Consider the following 19022-nt stretch of genomic DNA (forward strand, 5'->3'; position numbering starts at 1 on the left):
AGTTGTAGTTCTCCTCCCATCCACTTGCATTAAGTTGTAGTTCTCCTCCCATCCACTTGCATTAAGTTGTAGTTCTCCAACTTCTCCTCTCATCCACTTGCATTAAGTTGTAGTTCTCTCATCCACTTGCATTAAGTTGCTCAAAAGCGCGATTTCACTCCTCCTTCCAGGTAGGAACAGAGTGCATTCTGGGATGGATTGGACCCAAATCGTGAACGGCGCTGGTCCGTTGACTTATCATTGCACACGTTCACGTTGCGTAATGCGCAATGATAGTCAACGGACCAGCGCGTTGTTCACGACTTTGGTCCAAACTGCAATACCAAAATTCGGCCACTATGTCCATTTCGCGTCAGGGTCTCCTCCGGGTGCCGTCTCTGTTAATATATACTCTAGGTTTGGGAGGCGTTTGGGGTTTGGAGTGAAACGTCCACTCGGCTCGGAGCTGTTTTGTTGCCATTTTGTAAATGAATGCTTACTACAAACGTTACGTACCCCAGATCCACACGCTCGCTTTGAGCTGCTAGATCTGCTATACTTTTGATTTCTTTCTTTCTTTCTTTTTTATTTTAATTTTTGAAAGGTAACACTTTTTGTACATATGAGGTTTCCTCCCAACAGAGATGATTTTTTTTTTGATTTTTTTTTATGATTAATACATTTTCAGGTTAATTTAATTAAAATACATTTCACAGCTCCTGTGCTAGCTGGCCCCCCAAATGGCATAATCAAGTTAATTCAAGTTAATTCAATAATAGAAGTTATAAGTTTAATAATACTAGGTATATTCAGTGATTTCACTTAATTCAATTATTTTTTTGTTTTGTTGTGATAATCCTCTCTACTATAGAGTGTGCTGACCATATAAGGAGTTCCTCCCTGTCCCCAGTTAACCCCTGGGGGTCAATGTTTCTTTGAGTGAAATCACTGAATATACCTTTAAATTGTGGATGTATATTGAGTTTCTTTTCTTTTTCCGTTTTGTTTCAAGAGGAGAAAACAACATTTTACAAAAAAAATAAATCGCTTCGCTTAATTTTCTGTGAGCACTGCCCTCCATGCTTGTAACGTAAACGTTATGAAGATTGGCTTGTTGAATTGCCTTTTGTTGTATCATAAATATGTAAGATTTTGTTTTCTCTCAATGTGTGCCTACTCTGACTGACCCTGTGAGGGAGTCCAATGTACCGTACGTCACAAAAACATCATATTATACAGTCCAGTTCTGTTGGCCTGTACCTCGCTGACATCTATAGGTACCTTTCAAAACCTACCAAAGGTACCTCTGGAAGCCACACCTCACCCATTTCCCCCATGGCTCCATAGCGAAGTCCTGTGTGTGTGTGTGTGTGTGTGTGTGTGTGTTTGTGTGTGTGTGTGTGCGTGCATGACTGACCCCCCACCCTGTCTTTGGACATTGAAAAACCGTTAACGAACAACAGGCTGTTTTGTTTTATTTTAGAGATCTGCACGTCGAGTGGTTCTAATCACGTGCTTAGTGGCGCAAAATAGCCGATCTACAAGCTCACTCAACAACGGACCGGGATGTGGCCGGCGGCGTTGTGAGTCTGTAAGATCTGCTATTTATTGTCTTTTTTTTTCTTTTGAAAACTGAACATTTACACATTTTGTCTATAATCTTCGGTGAGCAACTCGACGCACAACCAACTATAAATAAATAAATGGGGCACAACGTGTTCTGATATTTTCCTGTTATGTCCGAAGCTTTCAAAGTGACCCAGAGCGTGAATGACTGTAACTGTAATCATATCATTATAAGGTTATGATGATGATAAAGACATTTTGTAATTCTGTTTTATTGTACAAATTCCATTGGAGGTCCTTTTTCGTCTCTGGTTATGCCACATGTACTTTTGAGATGTAAACTAAATAACCGTACATTTTTTCCCCCTGTTTTGCCTTTTCATTTTTTACTTTTTGTTCTGTACAGATGAAAATTTGACAGTTTGTTAATAAAAGTCTGCAGGTTTTTATTGCTTTTGTCACGTGTTTGTTATTTTGAACTGAGGTTGTCATTTTTGCCACTGAGAAATTTAACGTAGTTGAGTTAGTTGCCATCTAGCCTGGGGTCCCCCCATAGACTGTAAGGGTCCCCCTATGCTTTCTATGGCATAGAGCGTCGCAGTCCCGCCCCCTTTCATGACGACGCCAGGCCCAGGAAATTAATCCCAATGCATTTTGTCCATGCAATTCTGTATATGGGAACTCACAAGACAAGACAAACAACAATCAATTGAGGCACACGAAGCGTTTAGAGGATTGAGTGATTATTATTATTGAGGTACCACAATGGTGAACACAACTTACATTCAATGTATGCACATATGACATGTAATGGAAAACCCACAGTAGTGTGTCACACCCCACATGTGAAGACGCACTCTTCTTATAGCGAAACTAGCCCCACCCCTAGATCCCCTCGTGGGAGCGTCTTGAGGCAACAGAGATTTACAACAGGTAATCAAGCTATTAACAGAGAGAGACAACAGTAAACCACAGCTGTCTTCTTACAACTGCCTAAGGTCCTTTTAAAGATTTCACCTAGGAAATTCCTTGACAATTTTTATCATAGACATTTCAAAAGGTATTTATTTATTTAAAGACTGTTACGCCGCGGACAAAGCCAACTCGAGTCGTGACAACTCATGACAACAAACAATATTTTGGACCAAACAAATAATTACAAAGAAGAAAAACAACAAAAGTGTTGCAACCTGCCGTTTCTTTCTTCTTTCTAATTATTTGTTCGGCCCAAAAAATTGTTGTTTGTTGTCATGATTTTGTCACGACAAGAGTTGGCTTTGTCCGCAGCGTAAACGTCTTCAAATAAATACTTTTTGAAATGTCTATGAGGAAAATGAACGGAGAATAATTTCCTGGGCCCTAAATATAGCCATGACTCATGAGTCTATATACAGTATACCTCTGCTACAGAACGTACAATACATTGGACTCTTTGTCCTGTGTTTACGTTAACTCCATATGTTACCCAGACTCATGTGTTCCCGAAATACACCGATGTACAGTACAGTGCGTATAAAATTAGGTTTTTTACAAACGCAAGCTTGGTTTCGTCAGTCGGGTTCGAAATGTTTATGGCGCTCCCTAAGGAAGGCACAGCATGCTTTGTATAAAGCGCTGTACAAATGGAAACCTCGTACGACTAAAACATTTACTTTTCAGGATTCAAATTCCTGAGGAAGGTCCGGAGGGACCGAAACGTTGCTTCATTAAATAAGAAAATATTCATGTACCGAGGCGAGCAAGTACACGGTGTGCAGGTGTACTGTATTCTATTGCTTTCATTGATGTCCACTGGCCTACACACCACCTACGCATACGCCTGATTCATTGGTGTGCGAAAGCTTTTCAAATTCCGAAAGTCAGATCAACATGGAATTCATTCTGTACTGGCCATAAACCGTAAGAACAGGTCAGCTCCGTCCGTTACAGATATATATATGCAGATCTAAGGGTGGTAGTGGGGACATTCTCTTGAGTGTACAGGGTTTGATGAGGGCCCCCAGGTAGGGCAGGGTTTGATGAGGGCCCCCAGGTAGGGCAGGGTCTTAATTTCCGGGCCTGTTGAGAACTCTATAGTTTTACACCGGCTGCCGGGAGATCTAAGGGTTTGAGATTTGAGGTCAGAGATTTGGGCCCACTTGCAATAATACCCTATAGCTCGCGGTGGGCCCCCGGCCCACAAGTTGAGAACCCCTGACTTGTTACCAAACACAGACGTCAAAGGGAATCGAACACTGGACTGTCCGTGAACATGAACCCTATTCTGGCCATAACTATAACTTCAGACCTCCCAAAACAAACTGAGACGACTACTTCCACATTTTGGTGGCATAGGAGCGAAAAGAATGTAGTCCCTTGTTTGTGCTGAATCTGGGTTGAACTCCCTCTGGTGTTGTGGTGTTGTCACCCCGCAATGACCTATATCATTTAGCACAACCCTCGCGCCAAATCATCAACTTTTCACATGAGAGAGAGAGAGAGAGAGAGATAGATATCTCTTTGGCAGATTGCAGAATGAACCCTTTACTGATTTTACTGGTTACCTCATGGGTTTTTCCAAAAATGTTCCTCAACCAAAATGTGTTAAAATTGTTTTGCCTAAAACGACATGGCCAAAAATAGAGAGGTCTGGTTGAAACTGGTTAAATGCTATACTGCGTGGAGCTTGGGAATTTGCTTTCTGCTACAAAGTCAAACCTATAGGCTATAGTATTAATTTGACTTGATTTTAATTTCACACAACAGGATTCTTAACAGAAAGTCTAGTGACATCATGTCAATTAGGCTTACTTGCAAAAGTAGCAGATCTACAAGCTTAAAACGTGTTGCTTCGCGGCGCATCTTGAGCTTGTGGACCTACTACACTACTGTGTGTGTGTGTGCGTGTGTGCGCGTGCCTACGCGCGTGCGTGCCTACGTGCGTGCGTGCCTACGTGTGCGTGCGTGTGCGTGCGTGCCTACGTGCGTGCGTGGGACCTATGCAGACAGATCCTATGTGTGTGTGTGTGTGTGTGTGTGCGTGCGTGCGTGCGTGCGTGGGACCTATGCAGACAGATCCTATGTGTGCGGTCGTCCTGACACTGGAGCGAGACATTTCTGAGCTCCCAGTAAAAGCTGCCACATGTCAGCTGACCTGCATGTGGAGACACACCAGGACAGCCATGACGCACACAGAGGACATGGAGGACATGTTCTCTGTGCTTAGAATGTGCTTAGAAAAAAACCAGGAGCACTATAGAGCCAGTGGGGCTTTTCTGTTCATTGGGTCTCACTACATTCAAGTTCATGAGCAGGCTGGATCGCTGATGACAGACCCAGGCCGTAGTTCTGTAAGGTACACTTCTACCATGGCACTGGCAGAATGGCCTGCCGCCTATTGGCCTGCCTGCCTGTCAAAAATAAATTTAAAAAAATGATCATGGCGGCCCCCCTACGGTCGCGGCCCACCTGGAATATGCCCGGTATGACCTGTGGCCAGTCCAGCCCTGCTGTCACGTCAAATGAACATTATTATATTTGCCCCCCCCCACCCTCCACAATTATACAAGATCTGTAAGTATTGTTCAAATGTCAATGTATGTGTCTGGAGGTTTCTCAATATGCCATGACATCATGGAAAACAATGTGTTTTTGTGCATGGGGCGCTGATAATGATGATAAGAGCTCCCCTCGCTTCACACAGGTGTGATTTTTCACATTATCTTCCAGATACCATGGCATACTGTATAGAACCTGTCCTCTCCTTCTTTAGGTTACCTAGGTTTCTTTACCATGGCATACGCAGCGCATACTGTATAGAACCTGTCCTCTCCTTCTTTAGATTACCTAGGTTTCTTTACCATGGCATACATGCATACCGTATAGAACATGTCCTCTCCTTCTTTAGATTACCTAGGTTTCTTTACCATGGCATACACTACACAACGCATACCGTATAGAACGTGTCCTCTCCTTCTTTAGATTACCTAGGTTTCTTTCTAATGTGTTCCAGGTGAGAGGCAGGGGGCGGAGCCAGCCAGAGAAAGACCTGTGGCAGGAAGTGTTTGGTGTTTGGTACTGGAGCAGACTGTCTTTTCCCAGTGTGTTTTACCTATAGATGTGCCCTGTAGGCCAAAGATCAAGAGTGTAGCAGTAGGTCTTGAGCTGTGCTTTAAAAATGTCTACAGAGGCTGCCTGTCGAAGGTACAGACAGTGGAACAGTTTGTTCCACGCCGTCGGCCCGTAGAAGCAGAAAGCTGCTTCACCGTGTTTTTTTAGTTCTTTGTTGAAGAAGAGTCTAGGCAATATGTTTTTGTTTATTTCATGGCAGTGTTAAGACCTGGGGCTTAACAACAAAGAAGGAGGCCATAGGCCCCACTACACCGGGCCTGTCCCCCTGTTAGTGGGCCTAAAGAAGGCCTAGCACTGTAGTAAACACAATCATGTTTCAGTGGTCACCGTTTTGTTTGGGATCCGTGAGTCACAATATCTTTCATGACAACCCTTTTCCTGAACGGATTACAACTTCCAGGAGGCCTTTGAGGACACACACTAACCAACCAACTGAACGGGTAAGGTTTGAGCCTTTTCTGTTTGGTTTACTTTAGTTTTAATTTGGGGGCTTTCTTTGGGATTATTATCTTTTCATTTAGTTAGAATTAATGAACTTTGGCTGCAGTAACAATATGGGCTAATGAGCAGCACCGACAGTAATCAAGTAGCAGGTGATTAGCGTTAAATTGTGACCGTGGCCAATGAGCCGTGGCATATTGCCATATTGCAACCAAACTACTGTAAATATGCATATTGGGTTAATTATGTTTCACCTTGGTGGATAAGCAGCTGGTCCAAGACTGTGCAAGTTGGTATAAACACATTTATTGCATAAATTGCATAATACCCATTTTTTGTAAAAACAAACAGACAAATAAAGATAAAGCACTATTGTCACAAATGGCAAACAGTATCACATACTGTACTGTATACTTTGATGAAACACGTATACATTGTCCGTTATAAATACAGCAACAACTTTTATCATTTTGTTTTCGACAAACAGAAAATGACAAAGTTCATGAAACAAACCTTGAATGTGAAACACATGCTTTAGATCGCCTTTACTCTGTTCCCAACACATCTTAACGTTGTCCTAAATATAAAATGTGGCATTGTTGTAAACACATGTGTTTAGCCCTGATCATCAGTTTAAAAGTCCATAGACCTGGCTGTACTCTGTTTAAAGTGCTCTAAACAAACATTTAAGAAGTCCATAGACTTCACGAGGGCCCCTGGGTCGGTAAATGTTTGGGGCCCCCCATAGCGTGCGTGCACGTGTTTTTTTTTTAATCTAAATTTAACAATCAATGGGACGACAATGTCCCAACAAAATGTCCTCTATTGCTTTAATTTGGCCTGTCACAAATATTACATAATTACCTAATCACAATTATTTTATATATTAATTCATATTAATATTATTGATTATTTATCCATAATGAATCATCATAATTGAACAATATTCACAGATTTTCAAAAAATTGTGGAATTTGGCAGATCTACGAGCTTGTAGTTTTTTTGTCATGTCTTCCCTGCATGTGCACTTTTGTTTACGAAGCCTCAAAGCAAAGCATGAATGTAATTTGTATTCATAATGTTCCAACGACAGACATACACACAGTTACATCTTTAATCGCAATCATTTGAACGACGATTGATAAGGGCAAGTAAGGGCCGATTCATACTCCTATGAGAACCGGCTCTACAGAGAGCCTACAATGTGACGTCATTTGGCTCTGTAGAGCCTACAATGTGCCGAAATCGGTATGAATTGGCCCTATGGACTCCATTTCACGATTGTGACAAGCATGATTCTGCCCGTATCGAGAGACTGTAGAACTAGGAGGGTTTGTAATACCTATAATGGGGGGTGGCATTATGTAATATTATTACATAATGCCACCCCCCCCCCACCCCCCCAAAAAGAGAGAAAACTGTGCGATTTGAAAGAAAATGTGATGAATAGTCACTTCGCTATCTGCCTATATCTCTTAGCCTTTTCTGTGAACGTTCTTGAATGTTTTCAGTGACATTTTGAGAATTTCCCTATAAGTAGGGAGGTCAGGATTAGAAGAGCATTTGATAGAGATACCTGCCCTGACAATGACGACATGGACAGGGATTCCAAGCTAATAGAAACGGCAGCCTTTCTCCATCTGGAAAGTTGGCGCGCTGAAAAAGAACACATTGTTCTGGCAGTACTTTTAAAAATTGAAATCTTGTTTGAAACCTTCCACTGATGATGTCATTGGAAAGGCTAGTACTAGGTCCCTTCGCTGAAACTTAAACATGATGGGAGCTTAGTATGAAAACGAATATCACCCACTACTTCACACCTGTAAAGGCTCATTCATAGTCTGGATCTTCGGTGGTGAGGTGACCACCGCTCCGGTTGTGAGCTGACCACCGGAACTGTAATAACGTTGAGCGGTTGTGAGTAAAAACTGAGAAGGGCTGGAGCGGTGGCGGTGGTTTTCTCTTCACCGCGGCTCGTGACGTCATGTTGTAGTTCGGTGGTCACCCCACCACCGGAAATCCAGACTATGTATGAGCCTTTAATCTGTGTGACAAAGAAGGTATCATTGGTATAAACACCTGTGAAGGAAGCGTAGGGAAAGGGCCCCTCCCCCCCGCCCCCCTTGTAAGTTCTTTCCAAAATGGCGTGTTTAACACACACACACAGCGCCCCCTTCCTTCTAGAAGTGGTAGGGCGACACGAACACGGTGACCTTGGTGAGGTAGCGGCCCAGCAGCCGGCCGCGCTCCAGCTCGCTCATCTCCACGTCCGCGCTGAGCGCGGCGGGCCCCGCCACGGGGCCGTTGACCAATAGGAGCGTGCCCGTCTGGCGGCCCGAGCGCTGCACGCTGAAGTGCCCCGCCCCCTGGCCCCGCCCCTTCCCGCCGGCCTCCACCAGGCCGAAGCGCAGCGTGTCGCCCAGCACGCGCGCGGCCGACACGCGGAACAGCACGCGCGGCGTGGTCATGTTGGAGATGACGGGCAGGTGGTGGAAGGACACGGAGTTGGGCGCCTGGGCGCACGCCCTGTCACCCTGCATGCACGGGTTCCTCTCGCAGCGCCTGCAGGGGGCGACAGAGGGACGGGATCAAAGGTGAATACATGCAGCAGGTTGCAATTAAAGGACCACTTCACCACTTTTCAACCTATCTTCATATAATAGGTCCTCACTAATAATCATGAAAAAAATGGCATGATTTTTTTCTTCTCAGTCTGCTGTGTCTCATATAGGAGGGCTGTGGGGAGTTTAGAAACCTGTCCACCAGTGACATCATCATTAGGCAGATTTTTTTTAAACAAGATTTTTTTACACAAATATTTAGATTTTGATTATCGTGAGAACGATGGCTTCCATTTTCGCATTGCAACTTTTCAGGACTAGAAAGCCTGCAGTTTCTATTAGCTTGTATTCCCCATCGATGATGTCACTGGAAGACGGTTTCTGAACTGCCCACAGCCCCTCCTATGAGACACAGACCGAGTAGAAAAAAATTGCACAGTTTTTTCATGATTATTAGTGAGGACATGTTATATGAAGATAGGTTGAAAAGTGGTGAAGTGGTCCTTTAATGATAATAATAATCTTATTGTCCCGGAGAATATTAGTCTTCACAGTTCTGTGTATTGTTTATTGTTCATAAGGATCCCCATTAGCTTTTGCCTTTTACAAAAGCTAGTCTTCCTGGGGTCCGACACAGACAAACATTTAACATTTAACAAACGCAATACTTATACAATTGTTTACAAACACTAACTCAAAATAAAACATAGTAAAAATAAAATAAGAAATAAAAAAACATAGCAAAAATCACTTTCAACAAATTACATTTTGATAGCCTCGACCTCCCAGCGTCAGGGCGGACACTCTAACCACAGTCCCACAGGGGGAGAACTAACCACAATAACCACTTAAACCTCTATTTAGTAAACCAAGCCAGTTGAATTATGCCCTTATTATACTTGGTCCAATTGCCCTTCAAGCTTACAAGGAGGCATAGTTGTAGATATTTGTGTAGATATTTTTGGCTAATGTTCCCTCCAGAATAGGGTTCGAGAGGTTAATATAAAAATATATAGTTTATAAGGAGGTAAGATAATTGCCAGCTAGACTTCCAGCTATTCATAATCGTCTCCTCACTGGTGGCGAGTCTGTATAAGAACACCACTGGGAGTCAGTTAACCCATTCTGAACGGGAACCCATGTTGGTGTTTAGCATCATGTTATGCTTTAGCTATTGAAAAATAGCAGATCTACAAGCTCATAGCGCGCCACCGAGTGGCGCGCTACGAGCTTGTAGGTCTGCTGTTTTTGAAAAATCGAAGAACGACTGACATTTTTAGAATCTGATCTCGGGTCAGAATGGGTTAATCAGACCAGTGTGTGTCCAGTGCGGAAACCTCGTATGAATCTGATCTCAGGTCAGAATGGGTTAAGGGCCCGGGGTTATATTTAATCCATGTTGTTGTGAATGTGTGTGTAGCAGTAACAACAGCCACAACACTATTGATGTGATCGACAACAACGGGAGGTAAGAAAACATCTAACGAAACTAGCGACTGGACAGCGGGGGCCCGTCAAACACAGGATGTTTTTTCATAATTAGACGGGATGATTTACAAGCGACCGGTTTTGATATCACTATAATTTGACTGAGATTAATCAATCTCCGTCTCGGGCATATGACCGTACTACGTAAGTAAGTACCATGACGGACATCTACGTCATGGGCCCTTAACAGGTTTCACTTTGGGGTCACACAGTAAAGGCACAAAAGCAGGCTCGGGACCTACTGTAGTCTACAGGAATAGTACAGATGCAATGTTGTGGTCTTAAGGGGAGGAAGCAGCAGGGTCCGAGAGGGAGCCGTGGTTTTAAAGGAAGCAGTATAGGGTCCGTGTGGGAGGGCCCTCCGAGTCGGCTGTGGTTTTAAAGGAAGCAGTATAGGGTCCGTGAGGGACGGAGTCAGCCGTGGTTTTAAAACGCGTGAGATTCTTCCAGGGTTCACAGCTTGTGTTGTTCAAACACCCTCTCATTTCAGCTTATCATCTGGCAGACTGCACAGTGCGAGCACGCAAGCGCACGCACGCAGACACACACACACTCACACACACACACGCACACGCACACGCACACGCACACAGACACAGACAATTACTTCCCAAACGTTCTTCACACAATAGGAACTATGATTTGCACCGAACCAATAAATCAGAGCAGGATTCCTTCATGACTATGATAAACATTTCTCCCTGCGGACCGTCGGACCGCTATGGTAAACAATGTTTCACACTTTCTTTTCTCTTCTCGATTCTCATCGCCTCGTTCAGAGGTCTGCACTGCAGTATAGTCTCCACTCCAGGCCGACCACCAGAAGGGACCACCGTCAGTCTTTTGCGTCAAAGTAATTCAAAAAGCTGCTCATGTTGAGTTTATTGCGTGAGAATTGGCTTGAGTTTGAAGTGTCAAGAGCGGCGAGGTGGTGACAGGCAGCTGAGAACTCTCCCCGCCGTAAGTGTGTGATGACGGTGGTTCAGGCCAACCCGTCTGACCACCTGACCCATTTAGGACTGAGACCCAGAGTTATGAACGTTTGCTGTGAAAGAATATATTTCACACATTTTCACGACTTTTCAATACTAGCAGATCTACAAGCTTGTAGTGCGGCCCTCTGTGCCGTGCTATGAGCTTGTAGATCGGCTATTTTCAGCTAAAGTTTAAAATAATGGTCAAAAGGTACAGTAGCTGACCTACAAGCTCACTTGTGAGCTTGTGGATAATATTTGGATTAGTTTTGGACGGTGGACGTAAAAAGTGGCGCGGTTGTAACTCAAGTCAGTGCTCTAATGTTGCGTTCACACGACGACTCGAGGCATGCATGTGCAAAGATCACAGATTTGACAAGGCGACAACCCGTCAAATGATGCTGTGATTCACTGCATAATTTGATGCGTAGTTGTAGCTTTGTATACTGTAGCTTCGCATCTGGAAGTTGAACCCAGCTCAGCTTCAATTTGTAGCTTTGTATCATTTGCAGCATGCTACAAACGTCAGATGTATAGCTTTGTATCTTCATGTCGCTGGCTTCCAATGACAATGAATGGTAGTTTTAAGTGGTTAAAATCGGTGTAAATCAGGTCCTGGGCAGAGGCTTACATTGAGGACGTCTTGATGTAGGTGGCGTTCCTCATGCGAGGACACTCCACGCTCACGCACTCGAAGCCTCCGTACGTGTTCACGCACACCTGCTCCCCGCTGCAGTTATTCAGCCTGCTGCCTGTCGCTGCACACTCATCTATATCTGAACAGAGGACAGAGATGGTAGTTCAACCTGTTAAACACTCATCTATATCTGAACAGAGAGAGACAGAGATGGTAGTTCAACCTGTTAAACACTCATCTATATCTGAACAGAGGACAGAGATGGTAGTTCAACCTGTTAAACACTCATCTATATCTGAACAGAGAGACAGAGATGGTAGTTCAACCTGTTGAACACTCATCTATATCTGAACAGAGGGGACAGAGATGGTAGTTCAACCTGTTAAACACTCATCTATATCTGAACAGAGAGACAGAGATGGTAGTTCAACCTGTTAAACACTCATCTATATCTGAACAGAGAGACAGAGATGGTAGTTCAACCTGTTAAACACTCATCTATATCTGAACAGAGAGACAGAGATGGTAGTTCAACCTGTTAAACACTCATCTATGTCTGAACAGAGGACAGAGATGGTGGTTCAACCTGTTAAACACTCATCTATATCTGAACAGAGAGACAGAGATGGTAGTTCAACAGTTCGGCATTATTTTTCAACAACTATACCACCGCGTCATACATTATTATGCCAATTCCTTAATCTACCACGGCCAGTGGCCAGATTGTATTCATGAAGGGGTATACTAGACAATTCCTCTTATATTCTTAAACCACGTGCAGCCATGCATCCTTTCCCTAAACCACGTGCAGCCATGCATCCTTTCCCTAAACCACGTGCAGCCATGCATCCTTTCCCTAAACCACGTGCAGCCATGCATCCTTTCCCTAAACCACGTGCAGCCATGCATCCTTTCCCTAAACCACGTGCAGCCATGCATCCTTTCCCTAAACCATGTGCAGCCATGCATCCTTTCCTTAAACCACGTGCAGCCATGCATCCTTTCCTTAAACCACGTGCAGCCATGCATCCTTTCCCTAAACCACGTGCAGCCATGCATCCTTTCCCTAAACCACGTGCAGCCATGCATCCTTTCCTTAAACCACGTGCAGCCATGCATCCTTTCCTTAAACCACGTGCAGCCATGCATCCTTTCCCTAAACCACGTGCAGCCATGCATCCTTTCCTTAAACCACGTGCAGCCATGCATCCTTTCCTTAAACCACGTGCAGCCATGCATCCTTTCCTTAAACCACGTGCAGCCATGCATCCTTTCCTTAAACCACGTGCAGCCATGCATCCTTTCCTTAAACCACGTGCAGCCATGCATCCTTTCCTTAAACCACGTGCAGCCATGCATCCTTTCCTTAAACCAACGTGCAGCCATGCATCCTTTCCTTAAACCACGTGCAGCCATGCATCCTTTCCTTTTAAATGTCTGACCTGTGCAGCTGCGGCCGTCGTTAGACAGCTGGTAGCCGGCGGGACAGAGGCAGTGGAAGCTTCCCGCCGTGTTGACACACCTGTAGACACACAGCCGCCCCGGCTGTCCCAACGGGAAGACCTGGCACTCGTCAATGTCTGAGGAACACAACATTTAGTTAATGTACACACACAGCCTTAATGTACACACACAGCCGCCCCGGCTGGCCCAACGGGAACACCTGGCACTCGTCAATGTCTGAGGAACACAACATTCAACATCATCATCAGTGGTGGAAAGTAACATAAACGATACACACTGAGCTTTGAGTAACACATGGTTCCTGTACCCGTGCACACGTTGTTGTCCCGGCCCGATATGGTGAAGCCCATGTCGCAGGTGCAGTGGGTGGAGCCTAGGAACTGGGTGCACCGCGACGGGCGCACGAGCAGGGAGGAGGAGGAGGGGGGGGGAGGCGTGGGCGAGGAGGAGGAGGAGTCAGAGGAGGCAGGGCGCACCGATGGCGCCACGGAAGAGGACGAGGAGGAGGTTCTCGAGGCCTTGGAGGAGGAAGCAGATCTTGACACCACGGAGGAGGAGGAAGCAGATCTTGACGCCACGGAGGAGGAAGCGGGTCTGGACAGGGAGGAGGAAGTGGCGTGCGATGTGGGCGGGGCGTGAGCGACGACGGCGGAGAAGGAGGGCAGGGAGTTGTCGGTGGCGTTGAAGACTGGCATGGCGTGGGGGGGGGGGGGGGGGGGGGGAACAACACATCGTCGTCAGACGTTATGTGAACGCTACACACCATGTCTGTACTATGAATGAATCATGACACACAAACCCTAAAAGGTTTGAGAAGCGAGTGTCGGGCGGTATTGAGATCGCAGTGACTCACGTCTGCACTTGGGCTGCGTGCCGCTCCACTTCAGGGACTCCAGGCACACGCGGGTCCGCGGGCCCATGAGGTCGTAGCCGGCCTTGCACAGGAAGTGGACCTCGTGTCCCACGCCGAACACCCTCCCCAGTCTCCGCCCGTGGGCGGGGACGTCTGGTTTGGGACACGTTGCTATATGGGGGGCAGAGACAGAGAGACGGAGAGATGTATATGGTGTACAATAGTTTTAATCCCATGTACGTCGATCAGTGAAGCCAAAACATTTCCAAGTGTAGGATCATTTCTCGCCATGTCACAAATAATGTGCATGCAATTTTTTTTAATTCCCTGCATGGCTTTTCACAATACGGATTGAAATGAACTGTGCAACTACAGTATGCTGTTATTGTTATTATAGCCTGGTACAGTACAGGTACTGCACTGTACCAGGTATATGAAGGTGTACCTGGTCACCAGGTTTCTCTCAGTTTATCACACACAAGCCTACAGGTGGGACTTGAATCAGTTTGTTTGTCACACACAAGCCTACAGGTGGGACTTGAATCAGTTTGTTTGTCACACACAAGCCTACAGGTGGGACTTGAATCAGTTTGTTTGTCACACACAAGCCTACAGGTGGGACTTGAATCAGTTTGTTTGTCACACACAAACCTACAGGTGGGACTTGAATCAGTTTGTTTGTCACACACAAGCCTACAGGTGGGACTTGAATCAGTTTGTTTGTCACACACAAGCCTACAGGTGGGACTTGAATCAGTTTGTTTGTCACACACAAGCCTACAGGTGGGACTTGAATCAGTTTGTTTGTCACACACAAGCCTACAGGTGGGACTTGAAACCTTTCGACCGCATAGCAGTTAATTCTGTGGTCTCCGGACAGGCCAGGACGCTGGATACTAGATTAGATTAGATTGAACTTTTTAACAGTCACAGCTAGTAGTCAAAGGCCATACAGTATGTGATGATTTATGCCCAAGTCAAGTATGGGGATCATTTCATTTTCTTAAGTACAGTCAGTGCATGCAGGGCTGCTCTGCCACACCGCATAAACAAAATGTGTTTGCGTGCACGAGGCATTAAGTAGTAGGGACCTTAGAGTATATATTAACCGGGTTTCTCCTCCCATCCACTTGCATTAAGTTGCTCAAAAGCACATGAGCTGAGCTCACCGTTCTTGGCGGGCTTGGGCTTGGTGGCGCTGGACCTCATGGTGCTGTTCTTGGGCTTGGTGTCGCTGGTGCTGGTGAACATGGTGCTGTTCTGCAGAACTCCCAGCTTCTTCCTCAGAGTGCGGAGGCTCTGCTGGTAGGACGCCTCGTGGGTCGCCAGCATCTTCTCCACCTGCCGCAGGGAGTTCTGCAGCTCCTGATTGGAGGAACACTTCTGGAGTGGGGGGAGGGGGTACAAAGATTCAGGTGTAATGATGCATCACCGTGGAGACAGCTAGGCAGGCACTGTGGGTCTGGAAGTCTGAAGGTAGCTCTCTACCAAACAGACACCCATGCTTTTCTTCCTCCTCTCCTCTCCTCTCTTTTCTTTTCTTTTCTTTTTTTTTCTCGAAGGCACTTGCCAAATTTCTCCAAACATTCCACTGCTGACTGACTGACAGGATCTTCTAACCTTCTAAAAAAAGAAAAGTCTTCTGAAAGAATATATATATTCAAAGATTTGTGCTGCATTCTTATGATTTTTCAAAAATAGCAGACCTACAAGCTCATATAGCGCGCCACTCGGTGGCGCGCTATATGAGCTTGTAGATCTGCTATTTTTCAATAGCTAAAGTATAACATAATGCTTAGACACCAACTTTGAATGCTATCAAGCCATAATCACTGGTAGGTTACTCATCAAGACCAGGCAATGGAGCCAGTAGGCTCTAGTAGAGCCTATACTGGCTGCTATTAGGAAACACAGATGTGAAATTACTGCCACCAAAGCGATAACATCGTGAAAGTGCGCTAACAACTTTATGAGGTATGCGGTCAGCTGTATGGCTGGCTCAGGGAAGAGGACGCCCCTGCCTTGCATAGTCCCGTGGGAGGCACATCTCAATGATTGGGGCATGGGACACAAGCCAAGGCTTGATCACCCTTTAGCTGGCCACCTTTGATGAGGGTGTATATAGTGTTGGAAGGCCGAAACACCCGCTGATTCAAAGGCACACTACAGAGGATGTGTCCCAAAATTGACATCATGCCCTAGTTAAGAAATACACCTCCTAATGCCACTCTTAACATCAAGGCAAATCTCATGTGAGCCCACACCATCTATTGGCACAATGGACAGTCTTAACATCACGTCCCGTGGTTTAGGATTCTTTATGTTTACTTATGTGGCCGGTTAAGACTGAGGTTTTAGGGTTCGATTTAGGGTTCATAATAGTCGGATAACACGACCAATTCGGACAATTGGCTGACAACAACAACCACAACGTCTCCGGTCCAGTAGAGCCATTATATGGCTCTAGGTAACTTACTGGTTGATTTGGGTTGATAACACTCAAATCTGCTACTAAAAGTCGAAAGGTAGCTCTCCACCAGTCCAAGACTGTTCTTTTGATTGAAATTGATTGAAATATTTATTAACAGTTTGCAGAATTACAGTACATTTCAAGCACAAACTCAATACAAAGACTGTTAACTGTGAGTGGACGACCCAATAAAGCATTACACTTGTTTACAAGAGGGCCCACCATGTTCAATTCATCAAAACATTTAGAGACACTACTGGGAGTACAAATAGACACTTCTATAAAGTTAAAGAACAGAACAGGAATTCATCATGAAGGAGGTAAAAAGGGAAAAGAAACACAATACAGTGAGGGGGAAAAGGGGTGGGCGGTTCTGCAGATTACTATACAGACTGGCCGGTCGAATGAAGTCAGGAGATCAAGTTGTTTGGAGGGTAAAATACTAAGGTATTATTATAGCCTATGGCTTGATGTCTGTCAACAAGAAGCCCACTACTATTCGACGGCCCGACTGACAGCGTACCCACATGTCCATTCAACAGCAGATCTTGAAATATGAGAAATATGAACATATTTATTGTTTTTCACTATAGTCTGTAGTTGCTGAACATTAGATTCTAAATGTGACACCTGGAGCCTTAACTACTGTGGCTTTAAACAGACAACATCAAAGTGCTCGACTTATTAACACCTCTCTTAATGTGTCTCTCTTTTATAGCAAAAACATACGAGTAACTAAAATGAATTGGACAGCCAACTAGTGCTGCACCATTCTTTCTAAAAAATTAGAAATAAGGTATTACCAGTAAGCATAATTATATATACATGTCTCTGAGTCAGAATCTAGATCTTGATCTTTTAATTTGATTAATTGTAGCAGCTATGATCGGGTCAACGCATCATCATTTACCAGTATTATAGGAGAAACAGAAACAGTGCATCAGTATGTTAGGTATTTCCAAAAACCAAAGAGGTGTCAAATCTATATATAGAAGTGAGGTTTTCAAACCGATGTGAAAATCTGTACTCCCATATAATTACAGCTGTAACGTGTGTGTGAAAATGGGCTCTGTGCCCCCAGAGAATGACCCCTCGCTCCACAGGCTCCTTAGAAAACACTCCAAAAAACAAGTCATTATGGTTTTTGTTTTGTTTTATGATTACAATGGTATAAGTGCCGGATTGGATTGAGTCGATTTACAGATCACTCGAGTTGCCTCGTTATCCATCATTTGTAAATAATTGCTATTGTTTGGAAAAGTTTGACAGATAGCCTACTTAGGCATATAGGCCTATAATAGCAAAGTTTCAAGTGCAATTTTTACAGGAATAATTCAATAAAAATGCACTGCAAGTTTTGTTAACAAGACTCATCCTTGCATTTGTTTTAATGATATCTCAGTGAATGAAGATGTTGACTTGAATCTATTGTGGATTACTTAAAGCAGTCTATTGAATCTTGTCTATAGCATTAAACCCATTTTGGGTGGGAACCCCTTTTGGTGTTTTAACTAAGCATTATGTTAATACTTTAGCTATTGAAAAATAGCAGATCTACAAGCTCATAGCGCGCCACCGAGTGGCGCGCTACGAGCTTGTAGGTCTGCTATTTTTGAAAAATCGTAAAAATGTAGCACAAATCTTTGTATATATATTCTTTCAGAGCAAACCTTTTTTTATTTTTTTTACGTCAGGCCTAAATGGGTTAAAAATATAAAAGGAAAAGAAGAACAGAAAAGCTACCAGGCTGCCAGACATTTGAGTGATAAGCTATTAACTCACCTGTGCAGAGGTTGAACAGAAGTGATGTAAGCACAGCATCACCACCACCACAGAACCACCAACAAGCTTCAACATCCTGGCAGAAATTAAACTCCACTGCAGTCCTACACACACGTACAGTTGTTGTACACCTGCTCTGCTGTTAGCCCTCAACTCCCAAATAAGTGATAGCCTACGGTCTCTCTCTGTGTGTGTGTGTGTAAAGTTTTAGAGGGTTCTCTGTAGGCTATGGTTTGCAGAGTGGCCACAGATATAAACCAATAAGTATGTCCTCCTTCAGACTGCCTGACTGACTGACTGACACCGACCTCAGCTGTACCTCTGCACTACTGCAGCTACTGTGCAGATTTTTCCTCCTCCTCCCTTTTTCTTTTCTTTTCTTTTCTTTTCTTTTCTTTTCTTTTTTTTCTCGAAGGCACTTGCCAAATTTCTCCAAACATTCCACCACTTGACTGACTGACGGGATCTTCTAAAGCAGTGGTTCCCAAAGTGGGGTCCGGGGACCCCCAGCTAAATGATAGTTACAGGAACCAAATGGATCTTTAATGGTCTGTAACTCAGAGAGTGTACAAATGGAACCAAATGGATCTTTAATGGTCTGTAACTCAGAGAGTGTACAAATGGAACCAAATGGATCTTTAATGGTCTGTAACTCAGAGAGTGTACAAATGGAACCAAATGGATCTTTAATGGGTCT

At 44.5% G+C, this 19022-nt stretch overlaps 1 protein-coding gene across 4 annotated transcripts; it reads right to left on the reverse strand.

Annotated features, from left to right (window-relative positions):
• Positions 1-6383: 6383 nt before the first annotated feature.
• LOC308313743 (fibulin-7-like) lies at positions 6384-18634 on the reverse strand. 4 transcript variants are annotated; one of them, XM_080761037.1, is made up of 8 exons: positions 18326-18634; positions 15243-15456; positions 14074-14244; positions 13769-13908; positions 13528-13738; positions 13199-13336; positions 11751-11895; positions 6384-8658 (listed from the first exon to the last, which is right to left on the reverse strand). In XM_080761037.1, exons 1-8 carry the CDS (start codon positions 18398-18400, stop codon positions 8277-8279), a joined length of 1476 nt encoding a protein of 491 aa, XP_080617163.1. In that variant the 5' UTR covers positions 18401-18634; the 3' UTR covers positions 6384-8276. The 4 variants fall into 4 exon arrangements, with proteins under 4 accessions (XP_080617163.1, XP_080617162.1, XP_080617161.1 ...); XM_080761036.1 differs by having other exon boundaries at positions 13528-13908; positions 15243-15453; XM_080761035.1 differs by having other exon boundaries at positions 13528-13908.
• Positions 18635-19022: the final 388 nt, after the last annotated feature.

This window comes from Protomyctophum bolini, assembly GCF_963924005.1.
Source record: "Protomyctophum bolini genome assembly, chromosome: 4".
NCBI lineage: Eukaryota > Metazoa > Chordata > Actinopteri > Myctophiformes > Myctophidae > Protomyctophum > Protomyctophum bolini.